This window comes from Mya arenaria, chromosome 1 (genome assembly GCF_026914265.1).
Source record: "Mya arenaria isolate MELC-2E11 chromosome 1, ASM2691426v1".
Taxonomy (NCBI): Eukaryota; Metazoa; Mollusca; class Bivalvia; order Myida; family Myidae; genus Mya; species Mya arenaria.
Window position 1 is genome coordinate 60,217,907 of NC_069122.1, and position 16,733 is coordinate 60,234,639.

General features: G+C 38.1%; 1 protein-coding gene across 2 annotated transcripts in view; it reads right to left on the reverse strand.

Annotated features, from left to right (window-relative positions):
• The window catches only part of LOC128234661 (receptor-type tyrosine-protein phosphatase N2-like), a 150,350-nt gene that overhangs the window by 66,254 nt on the left and 67,363 nt on the right, over positions 1-16,733 (reverse strand). For both annotated transcript variants that reach the window (XM_052949047.1, XM_052949038.1), the window contains exons 9-10: positions 5,727-5,806; positions 2,830-2,897 (exon numbers count right to left, since the gene is read on the reverse strand). In XM_052949047.1, coding sequence (XP_052805007.1) covers positions 2,830-2,897; positions 5,727-5,806 — 148 coding nt within the window. The remainder of the gene's footprint in view (positions 1-2,829; positions 2,898-5,726; positions 5,807-16,733) is intronic.

Consider the following 16,733-nt stretch of genomic DNA (forward strand, 5'->3'; position numbering starts at 1 on the left):
TAATGATACTTAAGTTAGCAGTGCTAATAAAAACCTTTGTTCAACAGTATTTTTTTACAACATAGAATAATTGTAAAACAACATACATACTGGTAAGTAGTGCAATGAAGGATGTACTAATATGGAATCAGATTTTATGAAATGAAATATTTTTATAAAAAAAATAGAATATCTGAAACTTCCTTAGAAGATCTGAGAATACAAGTTTAAAAGTAGCAGGACTTGGAAAGTGCTCACAAACCATCCTTTTAATGTAGCAATAATTTGTATAAAGTTATCTAAAAATTGCTTTATTGGTTACAAAGTTGTGGCTAGGACACGTTTTCTAAAAATTCCTTTATTAGTAGTAACACAAAGTTGTGGCCTGGACACGGAATTGCTAACGCCCCCCAGTGAAATAAGCCTTTGAGGTACGGACCTGGAAAGCATGCTTGACAAATCCTTTTAATGTAGAGATGATTTGTATAAAGTTATTTGAAAATTGCTTTAGTAGTAACCCAGTTATGGCCTGGACATGGAATTGCTAACGTCCCCCCTCCATGGTGATTCTAGTGTTTGAGGTATGGACCTGGAAATTGCGCGCGACACATCCTTTTAATGTTATGATGCTTTGTATAAAGTTATTTGAAAATGACTTTATTAGTGACCAAGTTGTGGCCCGGACACGGATTTGCTATCGCACCCCCATGGTGATTCTAGTCTTTGAGGTATGGACCTGGAAATTGCGCGCGACACATCCTTTTAATGTAGTGATGATTTGTATAAAGTTATTTGAAAATCGCTTTATTAGTTACCAAGTTATGGCTCGGACACGGAATTGCTAACGCCCCCCAGTGAAATTAGCCTTTGAGGCACGGACCTGGAAAGCATGCTTGACAAATCCTTTTAATGTAGAGATGATTTGTATAAAGTTATTTGAAAATTGCTTTAGTAGTAACCCAGTTATGGCCTGGACATGGAATTGCTAACGTCCCCCCCCCCATTGTGATTCTAGTGTTTGAGGTATGGACCTGGAAATTGCGCGTGACACATCCTTTTAATGTAATGATGCTTTGTATAAAGTTATTTGAAAATGACTTTATCAATGACCAAGTTGTGGCCCAGACACGGATTTGCTAACGCACCCCCATGGTGATTCTAGTCTTTGAGGTATGGACCTGGAAATTGTGCGCGACACATCCTTTTAATGTAGTGATGTTTTGTATAAAGTTATTTGAAAATCGCTTTATTAGTTACCAAGTTATGGCTCGGACACGGAATTGCTAACGCCCCCCAGTGAAATTAGCCTTTGAGGTACGGATCTGGAAAGCATGCTTGACAAATCCTTTTAATGTAGAGATGATTTGTATAAAGTTATTTGAAAATTGCTTTAGTAGTAACCCAGTTATGGCCTGGACATGGAATTGCTAACGTCCCCCCCCATGGTGATTCTAGTGTTTGAGGTATGGACCTGGAAATTGCGTGTGACACATCCTTTTAATGTAATGATGCTTTGTGTAAAGTTATTTGAAAATGACTTTATTAATGACCAAGTTGTGGCCCGGACACGGATTTGCTAACGCACCCCCATGGTGATTCTAGTCTTTGAGGTATGGACCTGGAAATTGTGCGCGACACATCCTTTTAATGTAGTGATGATTTGTATAAAGTTATTTGAAAATCGCTTTATTAGTTACCAAGTTATGGCCCGGACACGGAATTGCTAACGGACGGACAGACAGACAGACGATGGAGGCCATAACATAATACGACCCTTCGGGCGTTTAAAAAGGGCAGGGTGCTGCAAAAGAGAAAATGACAGGGTGCTGCAGATGAGAAAAGAACAGGGTGCTGCAGTGGAGAAAAGGACAGGGTGCTGCAGAAGAGAAAAGGACAGGGTGCTGCAAGAGAAAGGACATGGTGCTGCAGAAGAGTCAAGGACAGGGTGCTGCAAGAGAAAGGACATGGTGCTGCAGAAGAGTAAAGGACAGGGTGCTTCAGAAGAGTAAAGGACAGGGTGCTGCAAGAGAAAGGACATGGTGCTGCAGAAGAGTAAAGGACAGGGTGCTGCAGAAGAGTAAAGGACAGGGTGCTGCAGAAGAGTAAAGGACAGGGTGCTGCAGAAGAGTAAAGGACAGGGTGCTGCAAGAGAAAGGACATGGTGCTGCAGAAGAGTAAAGGACAGGGTGCTGCAGAAGAGTAAAGGACAGGGTGCTGCAGAAGAGTAAAGGACAGGGTGCTGCAGAAGAGTAAAGGACAGGGTGCTGCAAGAGAAAGGACATGGTGCTGCAGAAGAGTAAAGGACAGGGTGCTGATGTGGAGTAAAGGACAGGGTGCTGCAGAAGAGAAAAGGACAGGGTGCTGCAAGAGAGAGGACATGGTGCTGCAGAAGAGTAAAGGACAGGGTGCTTCAGAAAAGAAAAGGACAGGGTGCTGATGTGGAGAAAAGGACAGTGGGCTGCAGAGGAGAAAAGGACAGTTTGCTGCAGATGAGAAAATGACAGGGTTTGGGTTTTGAAGCTAAATGGTTTGTGCTTTAAAAGACATTCTGGATATACTTGTTTATGATTTCCTTTTTACCCCATTGTTTGTACCCCTACACCTGATTTGGTCACTTTAACGAATATATAGTGGTTAAGTTCAACCAATTGAATGTAAATATATTTTTAAAACTGTTTAATGTTTAGTACACAAGTGGACTTTTCTTCCTATATATGATGTGGTGGGTTGTGAAATGCTTCAAATCAGTGTTATTTCACATGCAAATCGGTCAATTCACTATATAATATATATAGGACATTTATTTAGTGGCCTCTAGCTTATAAGGACAAAGGTTATAAAGCTTGCTACCTGACTGCCAATGCCGGACTTTACAAACTTGAGTCCTGTAGCAGCCTCTAGCTCTTTCTTGTGGTCGCCTGAAACCAAAAGTAGAATATAAAGGCTCAATGTTGCATTTCAAAAAATACACAAAATCAATCCTATATATGTGAAAAAAAATATACAAACTCAATATCATATGTGAAAAAAATATACAAACTAAATGTTATATGTGAAGAAATATACAAACTCAGTTTTATATGTGAAGAAATATACAAACTCAGTGTTATGTCAAAAATATACAAACTAAATGTTATATGTGAAGAAATATACAAACTCAATGTTATGTCAAGAAATATACAAACTCAATGTTATGTCAAAAATATACAAACTAAATGTTATATGTGAAGAAATATACAAACTCAATGTTATGTCAAGAAATATACAAACTCAGTGTTATCTGTGAAGAAATATTCAAACTCAATGTTATGTCAAGAAATATACAAACTCAGTTTTATATGTGAAGAAATATACAAACTCAATGTTATGTCAAGAAATATACAAACTCAGTGTTATATGTGAAGAAATATTCAAACTCAATGTTATGTCAAGAAATATACAAACTCAGTGTTATGTCAAGAAATATACAAACTCAATGTTATGTCAAGAAATATACAAACTCAGTGTTATATGTGAAGAAATATACAAACTCAGTTTTATATAAAGAAATATACAAACTCAGTGTTATGTCAAGAAATATACAAACTCAATAATATATGTTAAGAAATATACAAACTCAATGTTATGTGAAGAAATATTCAAGCTCAATGTTATATGTAAAGAAATATACAAAGTCAGTGTTATATGTGAAGAAATATACAAACTCAATGTTATATGTGAAGAAATATACAAAACTCAATATACAAACTCAATGTAATGTCAAAAAATATACAAACTCAATATTATATGTTAAGAAATATACAATCTCAATGTAATATTTCAAGAATGTTACATGTCAAGATATTTAGAAATGTTATTTATCAAGGGATATAACTGCTGTGTTATACTGAAAGATATCAAGTGATGTCACCAAGTTTCAGGCAACAAGAAGTATTCCAATGAATGTTACTTTTCAAGGGATTTAAATACTTGTTTTATTAAGGCAGTTTCATGAGTGATGAAACTAAGATTAATTGGAATCAATATCCCATGAGTTGTGTCAAGAGAAGTAACAAGATTTTTGTCTGATAAGTCAGACTGAAGGGCTGGTAGCATAAATACAAAGGCATTTTTTACACGTTGTGCACTCAACAAAAACTATAACATATCTAAAACTTAATATCAAAGGAAATAAATTAGTCATCATTGATTTTATTTCTGGAAAAAATGTGACAAAATGTGGTGAAATACTCTAAGAAAATGAACTGCTTAGTTTTAATTCCTTCCCCCTGACTTGGCTATGGATTTTCTGGCTCTAAATGCCTGTGGTTCTTTTAAGACGATGGAAAAAAAGACTGAAATCAGAGAATGGAAGCAGTTTTAAGTAACAGATCAATATTGTTACTGTAAGACCCTTACAGATTTGGTGTCTTTTAAACACACTTTCAGACCACAGCTCGGAAAAGTATAAAGATTCTTATCTTATGGGGGTTTTCTTGATGAATATTAAAATATATGAAAACTGAAAATCTGGTTCTTTTTTATGATCTCTTTTTGATAAATAATTTTTGAATTTCCTTTTTTGCTGACCATTATCCCTAAAATACACCAAAATATTAAGCTACATATTGAGCAAAGAGGGATATCTCCATAAAAACTTTACTAGAGTAATCCGACCTGCATCTGATAATAATTTATATATGTATTATTGTCCATGTTAAAATGTTCACCAACCCTTATGTTTAGCGAGTGAGAGTGGTTTAGTGGTACAGGTATCCTGTTTCTAATAATGTACACAGACAATATGAAGCTAAAAATATAACTAAATCAGAATGAGAATCTTTTCTCTTCTTGAAATAATGGAGTGGAGAAGCAAATTCTGTAGCAATTAAGTGGAGGGTATGCAATATTCTCCAGAAACCTCACAGATACCGAGAAGCCATTCGGGTGTAGTGGACTCCGTTACTTGAAGGACTTCAAAAAATAGACATAATGTTGGAAACATGACAGTTGTAAAACATTTGCGAGGTACATCAAAAACTCTTTCTTCTAATAGACCATAGTCATTTGTTTCATAAAAGAGGTTGAATCTTTATTAGTCAATAAAATGTAAGTCACAGTTTGTAGAATGTTTAAACTCTCTGTCCTGTTAATATACTGGCAGAATTAAGAAACTGTGCATGCAAGAATATACCAGGGTCTGAATTCAATAACCATATTTGATTTATCCTAACTTTAAGATTAGAAGCCAAGTCTTTTAATTGGATTGTAAAAATAACTGGCCAATGGAATGAATTGATTCAGTGGAGCATGTCTAAGGATAAGGATAAGAATTATATTGAATATGGCCCCAATTCTGAAATAACCCAATAAATAACAGTTTTTAAAGGTGATTTTATTCTGAAAATTGTCAGTAGCTTTTAAGACATACATCTCAGTTTTACAGTTACATTTATGTATCAAGTAGTTGTGGTAAACATCGTGTTATTTTGTACAAAATTCATATATGGCACCGTTTATTTTGCCAATAGTATGTGTTTATGTGACGGTAAGGAACATTAGCACACCCTGCAATATTGTGTTCAAAGGAATTTGAGAAACTGCAATGATCATCGCAATTTGTTGTTAATGGTGATCTGTTTTTCCCAAAAAGCCACAGAATATTACTCAACAATCATTTAAACAAGAGTTACTGGTCTTGCTATAGTGGACATGGGGGCAATTAATTGGTAAAAGTGACCTTAGCTGCACCCCAACTGTTCACTTACTTGCCAACTGGGCGACGACTGATGCATTGACTCCCGCCAGAACTGGATCTATGTTAATCTTCAGCTTGTTATCAATGGGGCTGAAAGAAATAAAAAAATCAGGTGATAACGTTTCATTGAGGCGTTTATTTCATTTTTTATGTTTATAAATTTGACTTCATTACTATAGTGTTTTGGATAATTTGGCTATCATATATCCTGTCGAAACCTGTTGGCTTGATATCCCAGGGACAGGCTAAAATACTTTGAGCCCCGCAAATATCAAGCCAAAAGGTAATGCTTACATAGAATAACAACAAAACGGTTCTTTACATCAATTTAGAGATAACAAGGAAATCGAGCTAAGCAATATTGAGCAGGTTTGACTGTAATTGTATGGCTACATGTTCACAGAAACTCAAATATATTTACATACTGACAGTAATAACTCATGTTACTGACATATTTTCACAAAAACTCTTTCTTGAATTTTAGATATTGTTTGCTTATGAAGCATCTACAAATCCTACAGGTCATTTCAAGTTTGAAATGCTGCTTTTGTACAAAAAAATGATAAATGGTATTTTTCTCTTTCTTTAATGTTAAAGCTGCAATCGCACAGATTTACCGTTTTTACAACTTTTTTTATTTTTTTATCTTGAAAATAGCAAATTTTTGTTACCGTAAACATCTTCAAACAAATGATATAAGATTGCTGAAAAAAAATCAGATCATAGTTTTTTATAGTTCCATTCGAAAATTAATGTTTTATGGCTTAAACTGTTTAAGAAAAATGCATAAAACAATTTTTGAACGTACATATAAAAATCTGCGATCTATTTATTTTTTCAGCAGTCTTATATAACTGGTTTCTATGGATTTTCGCGAATATTGGCTAATTCCAAGACAAAAAATAAAAAAGTTGTCAAAACATTCAATCTGTGAGAGTGCAGCTTTAAGTAATGGATTATGAGCAGTGAAGTGCATTTTTTTGGTTAAAATGTTAAGTATTCATAGTAAATGTGTCTTTAAACACTGTCAGCAGCAACCCCCTTGCATCATGCAGCTTACAGGGCACTCTTCTTCTTTTTTTAAATTATTAAGATAAATTCAATAATCATAAAAGGCCAAGCAGAAATAAATAACTGCAGTATGGATGACAATTATAGCACTTCATTGAGCAGTTTTCACTTTCTACCGTAAATAATCGTAATGCATCCCAATTATTCAGGGAACCGATCACGAGATATTGGACGTGGCAGATACACTGGATAAGCCTTAATTTCTGGTCGGCATTGATCCAAAACTGTCACAGCCATCGTAACCATGTTACCCTCCACAACCCGCTATGCTGTATTATTCAAATCTGAGAAAATTCAATTTCACTTGTACATGAAATTCCTTTTTGTGATTTTGTAGCCCAAGTAAATACAATGGTTCTGGGATGGAAGCTCACTTTGTAAGTCTTCATTTGATTTACTTTAGGAGAAATTCAATGCCTGAACTTTTCCATACTTTCTGACCAAAGTTTTATTTTACCATATATCAGAATTCTTTCCTGAAAATATTGATTTTATTATTAATTTCAGAAAAGATATACAAGTTTTAAATACTTCTTATATATTCACACTGATTATTATTCATTCATTATCATCATCATAAAAAGACATTAAATAACTGTCATATACTTTGCAGTTCATTTTACAATGTTTTTTCCTTAGGAAATAATGCTGGCATTATACTCACAGATGGCATTATACTTACATATGGCATTATACTCACAGATGGCATTATACTCACATATGGCATTATACTAACAGATGGCATTATACTCACATATGGCATTATACTCACAGATGGCATTATACTCACAGATGCCATTATACTCACAGATGGCATTTTACTCACATATGGCATTTTACTCACAGATGCCATTACACTAACAGATGGCATTTTACTCACATATGGCATTATACTCGCAGATGCCATTATACTCACATATGGCATTACACTAACAGATGGCATTTTACTCACAGATGCCATTATACTCACATATGGCATTAAACTCGCAGATGCCATTATACTCACAGATGGCGTTTTACTCACATATGGCATTTTACTCACAGATGGCATTATACTCACATATGGCATTTTACTCACAGATGCCATTAGATTCACATATGGCATTTTACTCACAGATGCCATTATACTCACATATGGCATTACACTAACAGATGGCATTTTACTCACAGATGCCATTATACTCGCAGATGCCATTATACTCACAGATGGCATTATACTCGCAGACACCAACATACTCTGGAATCTCATTCTCAAAGAATGCTGTCAATGGATGAGGGGGTGATGGGGAGGGATGGGGGTTGAATGGAGGGAAATGAGTGCAAAAGACCTTTCTGCATTTTTTACAAACATAAGGTATACCAGTATGGGCCTTATAGGTTTAAGGTTAATGCAAAGATATACAAGTTTTAATGAGTGCAAAAAATCTTTCCACATTTTTTGACAAACATAATAGTGACTTTGCTACCAAAAGAAAATCCGGCTCTCTAAATTCAGCCTTCACTTGTACCGATTCTTAGAAAAGCAATGTTCTCCCTAATGACTTGACTTCTGGATTAATTTCCAAGTTTCCAAGACAAAAGCCAGAGCCATGTAAGTGTATCCCTATCTATTTACCACATGAAGTAACGGCAAACCTACTTCTTAGCCAAACCAGAAATATTTCAATTTCCATTAAGTTTCAAAAAACGTCAATTTACCAAAAAATACATTGATTTCTGAAACCCTTTTCCATCTTTTTACACCGTGCAGACAGGAACCTTCACATTAGGAGCTAAAGAGAAATAATTTCTTTTGGAATCAGGTTTTAAGGGAAACATGCTTTAAAACTCGGACTGACGTATTCAGGAAATGTAAAATGAATTCCATTTACAGGAATTTGCTTAATAGTAGGCTTTAATGATGTTTAATGCCAGGCTAATTGCTAATACGACATTGTCACTTTGTAATCTTTTGCAATCAACAAATGACAAAGAATGACTCATTATTAATATAAAATCTTGAATCAAAGATGATAATTAAAGAACCTTGCTGAATATCAAATGAATAGATTAAAGTAAAAACTGTGTGATAATTTCTAGAACTAACACCATCTGTTTAATGAGAAGAAACAAATTAATGTGTGTCTGTTGGGTGTCTTTTATATGTCTTTTATATGTCTGTTGGATGTCTGTTGGGTGTATGTTGGGTGTATGTTGGGTGTATGTTGGGTGTGTGTTGGGTGTATGTTGGGTGTGTGTTGGGTGTATGTTGGGTGTATGTTGGGTGTATGTTGGGTGTATGTTGGGTGTATGTTGGATGTGTGTTGGGTGTATGTTGGGTGTATGTTGGGTGTATGTTGGATGTCTGTTGGGTGTCTGTTGGGTGTATGTTGGGTGTATGTTGGGTGTGTGTTGGGTGTATGTTGGATGTGTGTTGGGTGTATGTTGGGTGTATGTTGGGTGTATGTTGGGTGTATGTTGGGTGTATGTTGGGTGTGTGTTGGGTGTATGTTGGGTGTGTGTTGGGTGTGTGTTGGGTGTGTGTTGGGTGTATGTTGGGTGTATGTTGGGTGTGTGTTGGGTGTATGTTGGGTGTATGTTGGGTGTGTGTTGGGTGTATGCTAGTTGTGTGTTGGGTGTATGCTGGGTGTGTGTTGGGTGTATGTTGGGTGTGTGATGGGTGTGTGTTGGGTGTGTGTTGGGTGTATGTTGGGTGTATGTTGGGTGTATGTTGGGTGTGTGTTGGGTATATGTTTGGTGTATGTTGGGTATATGTTGGGTGTGTGTTGGGTGTGTGTTGGGTGTATGTTGGGTGTATGTTGGGTGTATGTTGGGTGTATGTTGGGTATATGTTGGGTGTGTGTTGGGTGTGTGTTGGGTGTATGTTGGGTGTATGTTGGGTGTGTGTTGGGTGTATGTTGGGTGTATGTTGGGTGTATGTTGGGTGTGTGTTGGGTGTATGTTGGGTGTGTGTTGGGTGTGTTTTGGGTGTGTGTTGGGTGTGTGTTGGGTGTATGTTGGGTGTATGTTGGGTGTGTGTTGGGTGTATGTTGGGTGTATGTTGGGTGTGTGTTGGGTGTATGTTGGGTGTATGTTGGGTGTATGTTGGGTGTATGTTGGGTGTGTGTTGGGTGTATGTTGGGTGTGTGTTGGGTGTGTTTTGGGTGTGTGTTGGGTGTGTGTTGGGTGTATGTTGGGTGTATGTTGGGTGTGTGTTGGGTGTATGTTGGGTGTGTTTTGGGTGTGTGTTGGGTGTGTGTTGGGTGTATGTTGGGTGTATGTTGGGTGTGTGTTGGGTGTATGTTGGGTGTGTGTTGGGTGTGTGTTGGGTGTGTGTTGGGTGTATGTTGGGTGTATGTTGGGTGTATGTTGGGTATATGTTTGGTGTATGTTGGGTATATGTTAGGTGTATGTTGGGTGTGTGTTGGGTGTGTGTTGGGTGTGTGTTGGGTGTATGTTGGGTATATGTTGGGTGTATGTTGGGTGTATGTTGGGTGTATATTGGGTGTATGTTGGGTGTGTGTTGGGTGTATGTTGGGTGTGTGTTGGGTGTGTGTTGGGTGTGTGTTGGGTGTGTGTTGGGTGTATGTTGGGTGTATGTTGGGTGTGTGTTGGGTGTATGTTGGGTGTGTGTTGGGTGTATGTTGGGTGTATGTTGGGTGTATGTTGGGTGTATGTTGGGTGTATGTTGGGTGTGTGATTGGTGTGTGTTGTGTGTGTGTTGGGTGTATGTTGGGTGTATGTTGGGTGTGTGTTGGGTGTATGTTGGGTGTATGTTGGGTGTTTGCTAGTTGTGTGTTGGGTGTATGCTGGGTGTGTGTTGGGTGTATGTTGGGTGTATGTTGGGTGTATGTTGGGTGTATGTTGGGTGTGTGTTGGGTGTATGCTAGTTGTGTGTTGGGTGTATGCTGGGTGTGTGTTGGGTGTATGTTGGGTGTGTGATGGGTGTGTGTTGGGTGTATGTTGGGTGTATGTTGGGTGTGTGTTTGGTGTATGTTGGGTGTATGTTGGGTGTGTGTTGGGTGTATGTTGGGTGTGTGTTGGGTATATGTTGGGTGTATGTTGGGTGTGTGTTGGGTGTATGTTGGGTGTATGTTGGGTGTGTGTTGGGTGTATGTTGGGTGTATGTTGGGTGTATGTTGGGTGTATGTTGGGTGTATGTTGGGTGTATGTTGGGTGTATGTTGGGTGTATGTTGGGTGTGTGTTGGGTGTGTGTTTGGTGTATGTTGGGTGTATGTTGGGTGTGTGTTGGGTGTGTGATGGGTGTGTGTTGGGTATATGTTGGGTGTATGTTGGGTGTGTGTTGGGTGTATGTTGGGTGTGTGTTGGGTGTATGTTGGGTGTATGTTGGGTGTATGTTGGGTGTATGTTTGGTGTATGTTGGGTGTGTGTTGGGTGTGTGATGGGTGTGTGTTGGGTGTATGTTGGGTGTATGTTGGGTGTGTGTTTGGTGTATGTTGGGTGTATGTTGGGTGTGTGTTGGGTGTATGTTGGGTGTGTGTTGGGTATATGTTGGGTGTATGTTGGGTGTGTGTTGGGTGTATGTTGGGTGTATGTTGGGTGTGTGTTGGGTGTATGTTGGGTGTATGTTGGGTGTATGTTGGGTGTATGTTTGGTGTATGTTGGGTGTATGTTGGGTGTGTGTTGGGTGTATGTTGGGTGTGTGTTGGGTGTGTGTTGGGTGTATGTTGGGTGTATGTTGGGTGTATGTTGGGTGTATGTTGGGGGTGTGTTGGGTGTGTGTTGGGTATATGTTGGGTGTATGTTGGGTGTATGTTGGGTGTATGTTGGGTGTATGTTGGGTGTATGTTGGGTGTATGTTGGGTGTATGTTGGATGTCTGTTGGGTGTATGCTGGGTGTATGTTGGGTGTATGTTGGGTGTATGTTGGGTGTATGCTGGGTGTATGCTGGGTGTATGTTGGGTGTGTATTGGGTGTGTGTTGGGTGTGTGTTGGGTGTATGCTGGGTGTATGTTTGGTGTATGTTGGGTATATGTTGGGTGTGTGTTGGGTGTGTGTTGGGTGTATGCTGGGTGTATGTTTGGTGTATGTTGGGTATATGTTGGGTGTGTGTTGGGTGTGTGTTGGGTGTATGCTGGGTGTGTGATAGGTGTGTGTTGGGTGTGTGTTGGGTGTATGTTGGGTGTGTGTTGGGTGTATGTTGGGTGTGTATTTGGTGTGTGTTGGGTGTGTGTTGGGTGTATGCTGGGTGTGTGATAGGTGTGTGTTGGGTGTATGTTGGGTGTGTGTTGGGTGTATGTTGGGTGTGTATTTGGTGTGTGTTGGGTGTGTGTTGGGTGTGTGTTTAATGTTGGGACAAGTATAAACTAGAATAAAACTAGTATAAACCCTAAGGGAACTTGACTGTTCCAAGGCGGTTATCCCATCATATTTTGATTGGTGTTTGGTTTGTTGGTTCCTATGTTTGCGTCTGATGTTCAGTGTTGTTTGGGCCCAATTTTGTTCCTCTTAACAGGGTTTATATTTGAAGTTTTCACAACTGGTCTTGTCTCTGTAGTTTTCATTTAATCTTTGGAAATATCTTTTGTAATGCAATAGTGCAACTTTTATGGTGCTAATAAATAACAAAAAAATGATAAATTACAAAAAGTATGTAACAGGAAAAGTCTTAAAGGCATGACAATGTGTTATTTCCATTTGTCTTAAAAGAAACTTAATTAAACTCAATTAAAAGTAATGGCGATGTAATTTCATTTCATGACCTACTCATGGATGCCTTAATGCTAGTATTTAAACAGAAATTGTCTTTAGATGAGATTTAATCTTAATTGGGCCATAACCAGTAAAAATCAGGTCTTAAAGCTTGATTCTACCAAATGAGCACAATATTGATCCAGAGCACAAATTATCCCACATTTCTGGATTTACACTGGGACAAGGCTGAGAATTTTCTTTGGCATCAATAGATTTTCTTGGGGTTCATTGGTTTTCTTGGGGATCATTCAGGCACATTGTTTCCTGTTTGATTTTATCACACAAGTTGCTATTTGATTAAGTGAACAAATAATTGACCTTTAATGAGACACTGACAGTACATAGAAGCAATTTGGAATGACAAGAATATTGCCAAATATCAGTAAACTCCAACGAAGATTCTGGGATGAGATAAAAACAATTTGCATTTTTCTCCCCAAGAATTAAGGAAACATGAGTAAGATTATTCTTGACGGAATATTCAAAATCTCCACAAAAGGATCATTTGCAGTGTAAAAGTCACACTTTTATTTTATAATTACGAGTCAGAGCGCTACTCCACTTCATCCATACGACATCTGCTTAAGCTGCTCCCATTGACTCAGATCATGTTGATATCTTTCTTGCAAAACCATAAGGCTGAGTACAACACAGCATCACCATTTGATAGTTGCCGTAATACTGTAAGCTGCTTGAACATCATCCTGATCAAGGCAATCGGTGCCCACCAGTTCACACCCGCAGCACACAAACTGAGCAACAGAAATATTTCACCAGAATGAAAATTATTGCCTAGCTTAGATCATTGTGTGCCGCTAAGCTAATGAATTTCATTCAAAGCTAGAGCTATCACTGCATTTCATTAATACCCCCCACTTCACCACCTTATAAGAAATATCACTGGGAGTGATGTATGCTCATTGAATGCCCTATGTCTGTGAGAAGGCATCAATACAGTAAATGGTCCTACTATATAGCAATAAGGACTATAACATCAGGAAATAAGGCATGAAGTTTTCTTTTTAGTAAGCTTAGCATGGTTTCTAACTAAGTTGACCAAACACAAAATAATGTTTCCTTTGTACAGTTGAAGTCAATACCTCAAAAAAAGATAAAATTATGGAGGGAAGTAAAAAAATAGTATAACAAGGGCATCCACATTCTGCCATATCTGCACCCAGAGTTATGGTTCATGGGCAGTGCACTTGTCCTAAGTTAGATCTATCTGTGTATGAAGTTTGAAGTCAATACCTCGAAGAAGTAATGCTCTGGACAAAAAAAAGTATGAATATAATAAAAGGGCAATTACTCAAAATATACTGCACAGAGAGTTATGGTTCTTGTACACTGCACTTCTCCCCAAATGAAATATATCTGTATATGAAGTTTGAAGTCAATAACTCAAAGACTGTCAAAGTTATGCTCTGGACAATAAATAAGTATGGAACTTACCAAAGGGCAATAACTGCAGACAAAGTTATGGTCCTTCTCCTCTATGAGATCTATCTGTTTATTAAGTTTAAAGTAAATACCTCATAAACATACGGAGAAATGGTGGAAAGTAGATTTGTTGCGATGTCAGAGGCCTTTCCAAACGTCCAAGCCTCTGATCCCTATATAGCCGGCCACACAACTACTTGTTAGGGATATGATAATATTGTTCTTTCTTCATTTCAGTGAAAAGTATATTACTCACACATATTATTTTTAAAACTTGGATGATTATACAACAAATTTGTTTATGATGATGCTTTAAACCATGTAACACTTTACACTTACATTAGGCCCTTATTTCTCAAAACATGTTCAGTCCCTTGTAACAGGAATAAGCTTAAAGCTCAGTATTTTTGTATTGGTATAATTTGTGTAATATTTACTTTATCAATAGTGTTTGGGCTTTAATAGGGAATAACCTTTATTATTATCATGATCAACTAATTTTTATTCCGTAAAATCAAGTTAAAGTTTAGATTTTTGACTTAATGAAATAAGCTTCATCAGCTTGTTATGCTGAAAATTACACACAGCACACCTGTTGTCCAGGTATGTCAGTGACGGTCATAATCATTCCGCTGGAATTATCAAAACAAGAGAACAGCTTATTGTGCTGAAAACAATATAATATGAAACCTTTTCATTCTACGTTTTTTACGGAAGTACCAATAAATACAATTTTAAGACTAAGTATCAGTAAAAGAATCCAATCACAAAATCTCAACAATACAAGGAATTTCATCACGGCACCACAAAAGGTCCACATATGCTCATTTACAATAAATCTGCTTCCAGTTTCAAGTTGGGTTTTTTTCCACCTGAGCTAGCTTTTTATGACACTCAACTGCTATTTGTGCGATCAAATTTAAGACCTGAGTAGGTCTCAGCATATCGAAACACTGTTGCCAGGGACATTACTCTGGAATAAATTGTGATCAAGAGACACGGAAAATTGTCTGAGTTGCTTACCTAGTTTTCATAAGAAACTTAAAGCAAGAGGCACCAAATGGCCCTGGGTTGCTTACCTAGTTTTCGTAGGAAACTTAAAGCAAGAGGCACCAAATGGCCCCGAGTTGCTTACCTAGTTTTCATAAGAAACTTAAAGCAAGAGGCACCAAATGGCCCTGGGTTGCTTACCTAGTTTTTGTAGGAAACTTAAAGCAAGAGGTACCAAATGGCCCTGAGTTGCTTACCTAGTTTTCGTAGGAAACTTAAAGCAAGAGGCACCAAATGGCCCTGGGTTGCTTACCTAGTTTTCGTAGGAAACTTAAAGCAAGAGGCACCAAATGGCCCTGGGTTGCTTACCTAGTTTTCGTAGGAAACTTAAAGCAAGAGGCACCAAATGGCTCTGAGTTGCTTACCTAGTTTTCGTAGGAAACTTAAAGCAAGAGGCACCAAATGGCCCTGGGTTGCTTACCTAGTTTTCGTAGGAAACTTAAAGCAAGAGACACCAAATGGCCCTGGGTTGCTTACCTAGTTTTCATAGGAAACTTAAAGCAAGAGGCACCAAATGGCCCTGGGTTGCTTACCTAGTTTTCATAGGAAACTTAAAGCAAGAGGCACCAAATGGCCCTGGGTTGCTTACATAGTTTTCATAGGAAACTTAAAGCAAGAGGCACCAAATGGCCCTGGGTTGCTTACCTAGTTTTCATAGGAAACTTAAACATGAGGCACCAAATGGCCCTGGGTTGCTTACCTAGTTTTCATAGGAAACTTAAACATGAGGCACCAAATGGCCCTGGGTTGCTTACCTAGTTTTCATAGGAAACTTAAAGCAAGAGGCACCAAATGGCCCTGGGTTGCTTACCTAGTTTTCATAGGAAACTTAAAGCAAGAGGCACCAAATGGCCCTGGGTTGCTTACCTAGTTTTCATAGGAAACTTAAAGCAAGAGGCACCAAATGGCCCTGGGTTGCTTACCTAGTTTTCATAGGAAACTTAAACATGAGGCACCAAATGGCCCTGGGTTGCTTACCTAGTTTTCATAGGAAACTTAAAGCAAGAGGCACCAAATGGCCCTGGGTTGCTTACCTAGTTTTCGTAGGAAACTTAAAGCAAGAGGCACCAAATGGCCCTGGGTTGCTTACCTAGTTTTTGTAGGAAACTTAAAGCAAGAGGCACCAAATGGCCCTGGGTTGCTTACCTAGTTTTCGTAGGAAACTTAAAGCAAGAGGCACCAAATGGCCCTGGGTTGCTTACATAGTTTTCATAGGAAACTTAAAGCAAGAGGCACCAAATGGCCCTGGGTTGCTTACCTAGTTTTCGTAGGAAACTTAAAGCAAGAGGCACCAAATGGCCCTGGGTTGCTTACCTAGTTTTCATAGGAAACTTAAAGCAAGAGGCACCAAATGGCCCTGGGTTGCTTACCTAGTTTTCGTAGGAAACTTAAAGCAAGAGGCACCAAATGGCCCTGGGTTGCTTACATAGTTTTCATAGGAAACTTAAAGCAAGAGGCACCAAATGGCCCTGGGTTGCTTACCTAGTTTTCATAGGAAACTTAAAGCAAGAGGCACCAAATGGCCCTGGGTTGCTTACATAGTTTTCATAGGAAACTTAAACATGAGGCACCAAATGGCACTTAGTTGTTCACTTAATTTTAATAGCAACTTCAAACAAGAGACACCAAAGGGTCCTAGGTTGCTCACCTAACTTTAATAGGAACTCAAATGACTTAATTTTAATAGCAACTTCAAACAAGAGACACCAAAGGGTCCTAGGTTGCTCACCTAACTTTAATAGGAACTCAAATGACTTAATT